The sequence below is a fragment of the Tachysurus fulvidraco genome, chromosome 19, assembly GCF_022655615.1.
Source record: "Tachysurus fulvidraco isolate hzauxx_2018 chromosome 19, HZAU_PFXX_2.0, whole genome shotgun sequence".
Classification (NCBI taxonomy): Eukaryota; Metazoa; Chordata; class Actinopteri; order Siluriformes; family Bagridae; genus Tachysurus; species Tachysurus fulvidraco.
This window is the reverse complement of record NC_062536.1, coordinates 2,480,814-2,487,839: the sequence shown is the minus strand read 5'-3', so window position 1 is coordinate 2,487,839 and position 7,026 is coordinate 2,480,814. Positions and strand designations below refer to the sequence as shown.

At 41.8% G+C, this 7,026-nt stretch overlaps 1 protein-coding gene across 2 annotated transcripts; it reads right to left on the bottom strand.

Annotated features, from left to right (window-relative positions):
• Nucleotides 1–2,790: 2,790 nt before the first annotated feature.
• LOC125139545 (chromodomain-helicase-DNA-binding protein 4-like) lies at nucleotides 2,791–6,574 on the bottom strand. 2 transcript variants are annotated; one of them, XM_047803887.1, is made up of 10 exons: nucleotides 6,418–6,574; nucleotides 5,922–6,025; nucleotides 5,624–5,840; nucleotides 4,961–5,023; nucleotides 4,728–4,883; nucleotides 4,535–4,643; nucleotides 3,841–3,973; nucleotides 3,553–3,748; nucleotides 3,268–3,431; nucleotides 2,791–3,072 (listed from the first exon to the last, which is right to left on the bottom strand). In XM_047803887.1, exons 1-10 carry the CDS (start codon nucleotides 6,536–6,538, stop codon nucleotides 3,058–3,060), a joined length of 1,278 nt encoding a protein of 425 aa, XP_047659843.1. In that variant the 5' UTR covers nucleotides 6,539–6,574; the 3' UTR covers nucleotides 2,791–3,057. The 2 variants fall into 2 exon arrangements, with proteins under 2 accessions (XP_047659843.1, XP_047659844.1); XM_047803888.1 differs by having other exon boundaries at nucleotides 5,922–6,022.
• Nucleotides 6,575–7,026: the final 452 nt, after the last annotated feature.

Here is a 7,026-nt window from a genome sequence, read left to right as displayed (position 1 = left end):
GTCTAATCTTCATCCAGGTCGTAATAATAGATAAACACATTGTGTATAAATAAAACACAGTCACAGTTGTTCTTGTCAATACTGAATAAACCATTTACACTTTCACAGTCTGGGTTTAAAAAATATACCAATGAACTAACAACTTCTCCAAAAACTAATTAGAGTCTGACCCTGTTTTAGGTCAAGAAGGATCTGTTCATGTGAACTCAGAGATTTTGTTGAGATGTGAAGAGATTAAAACAGAGATTTTGTTGAGATGTGAAGCAGGGAAAAGTTACAGAAAACATTTACATTTATATTTTATTTCTCACATACACAACCATACACAGTATGACACGTAGTGAAGTGTTTTTAATCTGTCTGTGATTTAAACATAAAATAAAATAGAATAATAAAAAAGAAAAAAAAAAGAAAAGCCCCTCCTTGAACTGCCACCTTATTGTGGTGGAGGGGTTTGCGTGCCTGAATGATCCTAGGAGCTATGTTGTCTGGGGCTTTTTGCCCCTTGTAGGGTCTCCCAAGACAAACAGGTCCTGGGTGACAGGCCAGACAAAGAGCGGTTCAAAAAACCCTTATGAGTAAAGTAAAATCAAGGTCCGTGACGTCGCCCGGTAAGGCGCAACCGGGGCCCCGCCCTGGAGCCAGGCCCGGGGTTGGGGCTCGCATGCGAGCGCCTGGTGGCCGGGTCTTGCCCGGAGGACGGCGGACGGGTTCAGCCGGAAATCTGGCACTAGGGACATGGAATGTCACCTCGCTGGGGGGGGGGGGGGGGTTATCCAACTCCTTAAGAGAGGCTGGACTCTCTACTACTCTGGAGTTGCCCATGGTGAGAGGCGGCGGGCTGGGGGGGGGGGGATCCAACTCCTTAAGAGAGGCTGGACTCTCTACTACTCTGGAGTTGCCCATGGTGAGAGGCGGTGGGCTGGTGTGGGCTTGCTCATAGCCCCCCAGCTCAGCAACCATATGTTGGAGTTCACCCCGTTGAACGAGAGGGTCGTTTCTCTGCGCCTTCGGGTCGGGGATAGGTCTCTCATGGTTATTTGTGCTTATGGACCAAATGGCAGTGTAGAGTACCCGACCTTCTTGGCGTGTCTGGAAGGGGTGCTGGAAAGTGCTCCGACCGGGGACTCTACTGGACGTTCTACTGGGGGACTTCAACGCTCACGTGGGCAGTGACAGTGACACCTGGAGGGGCGTGATTGGGAGGAACGGCCCCCCCGACCTGAACCCGAGTGCATGTTCTGTTATTGGACTTCTGTGCTAGTCACAGTTTGTCCATAACGAACACCATGTTCAAGCATAAGGGTGTCTATCAGTACACATGGCACCAGGACACCCTAGGTCGGAAGTCAATGATCGACTTTGTGGTTGTTTCATCTGACCTCCGGCCGTATGTCTTGGACACTCGGGTAAAGAGAGGGGAGGAGCTGTCAACTGATCACCACCTGGTGGTGAGTTGGATCCGATGGCGGGGGAGGAAGTTGGACAGACTTGGCAGACCCAAACGTACTGTGAGGGTCTGCTGGGAACGTTTGACAGAGTCTCTGGTCAGAGAGATCTTCAACTCCCACCTCTGGCAGAGCTTCAACCAGATCTCGAGGGAGGTTGGAGACATTGAGTCCGAGTGGACCATGTTCTCCACCTCCAATGTCGACGCGGCCACTCGGAGCTGTGGCCGTAAGGTCTCCGGTACCTGTCGTGGTGGCAATCCCCGAACCCGGTGGTGGACCCCGGAAGTAAGGGATGCCGTCAAGCTGAAGGAGTCCTATCGAGCCTGGTTGGCTCGGGGGACTCCGGAGGCAGCTGATAGGTACCGAAGGGCCAAGCGAGCTTCAGCCCGGATGGTTACGGAGGCAAAAACTCGGGTCTGGGAGGAGTTCGGTGAGGCCATGGAGAAGGACTATCGGTTGGCCTCGAAGAAATTCTGGCAAACTCAGAGATTCACTCAAAACACATGCTGATACATAAGATTGCATGGTCATCATTCCACACACAAATCATCAGTATTTCGATGTTCAATCATATATTTATCAACTTATTGGTCTCTAAGTCACTTCCAAACATATTTTACTCTAGGTCATTGATTTGACATTATCTACCATTAAAAACTTACCTGATTAATTTTTGTTTTATGTTTATTGTAATGTACTTACCATTTACTTTGACTGCACTATACTTTCAGGTAGTGTAATGAGTGAAAGCTGAATAGACTTGATACTACTTGTATAAAAATTAAATATTTGATTATATTCTGCTATATTAAATGGCACAGAACATGACTAATCAATTTGATTTCATTTTTTTATTGCCCGAGATTCCACCCACCCAAAAAAAAACACTAAACAAATCAATTTGCATGTTATTCACTAATCAAGTGAATGAAAACAAATATTGTCAGGCAGTGTGGCAAAATATGCGCAAAAAGTCTTGTGTTTGGTTTGTGTCTACTGTAGTTGAAGACTTATTTTAAGTGTAAGGGAACTGAGAAATGTATTACCTTTTGTCCTACAAGCCTCATAACTGGCCACTACTGGCCTCTCTGATAGCCTACAACTAGGCTGTTGCTGGATATGACAACTGTGCTGCACTTCTATCAAAATACTGCCAGATGTGGCTTTCCATTTGCATGGTCTTTTATTGGCTTCATGTAAACTAAAGGGATAAACCCAAATAGTGATTAGTATTGGAATATCTGTGCACATCCCTGCAGAGAGAGTTCCTTTCACAATGTTAGTAACAGCGTTTCCTCAGCAAACATACAGCATAAGACCAAAGTCTACAAGAACTGTGTAAAGTGGGACAAAGGTTTTTATTATGCTTTTATTTTCGGTCCCAAAAACCATCATAATAACATTACATCAATAATATTAATAAAGAAATAAAAAAATAAAACAGAACAGCTTCAGATTCCACTCAAACTTTTTGCCTACAGACTCGTGTCCATTTGTAGGTAAAGGGGTGTGGCTTCAAGCTAAGGCTTGATGTCATCTGAGGTGTCAGTCAGGAATGTAGAGGTGGTGGGTGGTGCTTGAGTGGTGGGCTTAAGCCCTGTGCAGGCTACTGCTGTGATACCTGGGGCATTGATAATAGATAGAAAATAGAGTTTTTATTGGTTTAAAAAAACAACAACTAAATTATAGAAAATAAATGATATAAATTTCAGGGGGGGAAAAAGCACTTTACCAACTCCAGTTTGCATGCCAATCACAGTCAGCTTTTGACTAAAGCTGACTAAAATGAAGATAAGCAAGACATTGTGTTTGGTACCTGCTGGGACTGTGTCTCTGGGCCTCTGCTGGCCAAACGGCTGAGAATGTTTCTTTCAGACATTTGCAGCCGCACAGCAACAGGCGGTATCCTGGCGATGGTTGCTGGAAGACGGGTGACATCTGCCTTCATGTCACTCAGCAACTCCTCAAGCTGTTTCAGCACTATTAGAAAGAAAAGTAAAACAGGGAAGAATAAATTGCAGGTTTCACAGTTTTCTGAATGAGACATAGACACAGAACAAGTAAACCAAAATAAACACACAATTTAGGTACTGTAACCCACCTTTATGCAGGACGGCATTGGCAGGCTTGTTGCCAGACATGGACTCCTTGCTTAGGTGCTGATGTGACTCAGCCAGGCACTCCACCTCACTGAAGCGCGTGTTCAGAGCCATGGAGGGATGAGAAGGATCCTCAGTCATGTTTAAATATGCTGCCCTTCGTAGCTGTTCCTCAATAACCAGGGCCTGCTCTAGCAGCTAACAGGAAGCAAGAAGTCAGGAAGGAATAAATAAATAGATAAACAAACAAATAAACAAACATAAATAATTTAAAAAAAACACCTCTGTACCTTGAATCTCCGGGCCAGGAACTTGTTTTTGATCTCCAGAAAATTTCCTCTGTTCATCTCCCCCTTAAAGGGTTCATTGAGGATTGCAAATTTTACATCGTTTTGAATATCCTGCCACCGAGCATAACCATGTCTGAGAACAAAGAGTTAAAGATATACATACAGCAAAACGGGTACTTCTAAGGGTTTGGGTTAAGTATGATTGCCACTACAACCAACACAAATAAAACACACACGAATATATACGAGATCGATATCCACTGTGCCCTAGATAAAGCAGTTACTAAGGAATGCATTCATTATCATGTAAATGAACACATGTAAGCAATTTGCTTGGATATTTTAGCCTATATGTAATGGTTATTAAACTTTACAACATTAGCATGCATGAAATTGTTTGCAAAACCTTGCCTTACCTTGGGTGTACCCTAAAGCTGTTGGGTGTACCTGCCTTGGATAACATAAATGGAACTGCACTAAGCCTACAATAATAGAATAAAGTCACCTTGGTCACCACTTTCACTAAATTGGTTGCAAGTGTTTACCCCTGACAAAATATCAAAGTTCACTTCAGGATATTGGAGCTTAATGACACTACAATGTAGTACAAAAATTGATTCCTTACATTGTTCAAGAGAACACCCTGATCAGGTGACATCACCCATAGAGAATTAGGAAGAGAGCATAAGGATACTGTATAATGCCAGCGAGAAGCCAGTAGTCATGCCGGCGATGCCATATCTCATTGGTTTTCTTAGTAACTGTGGCTGCTCGCTCCTCGTTCTGCCACAGTGAGTGCAACTCTGCAAGACAGTCCAGTAACAAATGAACCAACAAATTACAAATTAAAAAAGGACATTAACAAAAAAAGTGGACATCCTTCTTACCGGTAAATCCTCCATCCGCGATATTAAACATGAAACGGGTCTTTGCTTTCTTCTTCTCTTCACTTGCTCCTGCAGCCACACCATCTTTGCCACCATCACCATTTTGTAATTTGGTTGGTTCATCCACCTTTCCAGAATCCTTTTCATCCTTTTGGTCTAAAAGAAAGATAAATATGGTGAATCTTTTACTCAAATTCAGTGTAGAAGTGACAAAACAGGCATTGTTTTGTTACCTTTCTTCTCATCTGTAGCTGAAGTGGTATCAGTCTTCTCCATTTTATCTTCTTTCTTTTCATCTGATGACAGGTGGAAATAATCATGAACTTTGGATTTTAGAAAATGCAAATTACATTAAGGCCATCCTTAAAAATATTCTTGTGTGTCTTAACCCGACCGACCCTGTCAATTTAGGACCAACTCAATTTATTTCTTTTTTTTTTGCTTTAAGTCCGACCGACTTGCTGGTTGTAAATTTGCGTTAAGACCGACCTTTTTTTACTCTTCAAATGCATCTAAAAAATTCATTTAAACAGCTCGACACCGCTTTAACTTGGCACGAAGTTCTGGAAAAACTGTGTCCAGCATCAAAATGAGGTTTGCAATGATGCGCCTGAAGGCACGGGTTGAAGACCCAGACAGTGACGTCACGATATGCTAATTTGTTTAAAGTCATACCTACGTAATTACCATCACCAAAATGAAAATTTTTAAGGATGGCCTAAACTGCATTCTTTTCATGTATATCTAAACATGTCTGACTGCTAAGAAAGAAAAAAAATCATCTCGTTGAATGCATTCTCAATCTAGTATCGATTTGCAACAGACACTTTCCCAAAAACAGGGTGAAACTTTAATTAGACAGCTATGATACATATGAACAAATACACATTAATCACCTTTGTTTGTGGAGTCATCCCTTTTTGTTTCAGGCTCTTCAGTCTTTGTGTCAGACATTTTGCTTTTTTCAGCAACTTCTCCACTTTTCTTCTCCTCTTCTCCACTACCCATTTTTTCAGTCTCTGTAGTGGATACAGAGCCAAGTTCATTCTCTCCTTTTTCTTTCTGTTCAGCAAGGGGGGGTATTTTCTCATCATCATCAGGAATAGCAATGACCTAAAAAAAAAATTAAAAAAATAAAGTACTTGCTTTTAACTACAATTGTGACAGGAAAAAACTACTTGGCCTACCACTCACCTCTGTTTCTGACTTTTTGCTCTGCTGTTCAGCGTCAGTATCCTTCTTCCCTTCTTTCTCTTTTTCAGTCTCCTTACTTCCATCTTCTGTCTTTGAAGCATCTTCTGTGGAGTGCAGATGGAAGGTTTCATTATTAATCCAATGTGGCTGGTCAGAAATTCACATTGACTTACGTTAACACAAAGAAGCCAAGTAAAGGGTGTGAGGAGCTTCAAAAGAAGTCAAATTAAAACTGCCGCCTTTTGTAGACTGATCCCTCAATTTGTTTCAAGTACCAAAGACCGAATTATATTGTTTGTAGATTAAAGGTCCTCTTTGTATCATCTTTGTAAATAAACGTACAGTCTGTAATGTGTTATTCCTTCCATGTTCATAAGCCTTTAATACATGCAGCACCTACAGCTGCTTCACTCCTGCACTAGGTGCAGTTTCTTATAATATCCTTCGTATTCAAACTGTACTTTAGCTGTAGGCCACAGAAAAGCTTGTAAGAAACCTGGAACTGGGGTGCTGGGCTGTGTGTCAGCTGGAGTGCCAGTAGAAGGAGTTTTGCCTGGTGAGTCTGGGTGACCTGCAGTTGCAACTTTATTTTCTTCCAGCTCCATCATCCAGGGCATAGACCACTGTCCATTCACATGCTCAAATTCTTGCACCTGGACACACAAGAAGCAAAAGCCACAAAATTGCACAAATAAGTTGATTAAGAAAGTAAAAGAAAGGACACAGTACAAGCAATCAAACCGCTATTGTAAAGATACAGAATCGTTCACAAATTAACAGGTAAGCATTATTGAGGTTTTACCTTCTTGCCTTCAAGTTTGTTTAAGATTCGTCTCACCACATTGCAATCCAGCCAAGACCCGTGCTTTTTGCTGCCTCGTTCCCGCCTGAAAAAAACATTTTAAAGTTAATGACACATAACTACCAAATGTAACATTTAAAATAATGTAAACAATTGACTTTTGTATTTTGCTACATGTCTTAATGACACGCTGTTGTGAAATACAAATTAATAACATCTGTTATGTTTGAAATAGTAGTCGCTTATACCAGATATCACTATTAAAATTACCAAAATAGTGTATATTAGTTTAATATTTTACTA

What these genes read in the sequence shown, in the direction of transcription:
- LOC125139545 (XM_047803887.1), bottom strand. Translation starts at nt 6,538, where the DNA reads ATGCCCTGGATGATGGAGCTGGAAGAAAATAAAGTTGCAACTGCAGGT. An exon ending in GCCCAGCACCCCAGTTCCAG is followed by an intron (nt 6,026 to 6,417) that starts GTTTCTTACAAG and finishes TGCACTCCACAG; the next exon opens with AAGATGCTTCAAAGACAGAA. An exon ending in GCAAAAAGTCAGAAACAGAG is followed by an intron (nt 5,841 to 5,921) that starts GTGAGTGGTAGG and finishes TTTTTTTTTTAG; the next exon opens with GTCATTGCTATTCCTGATGA.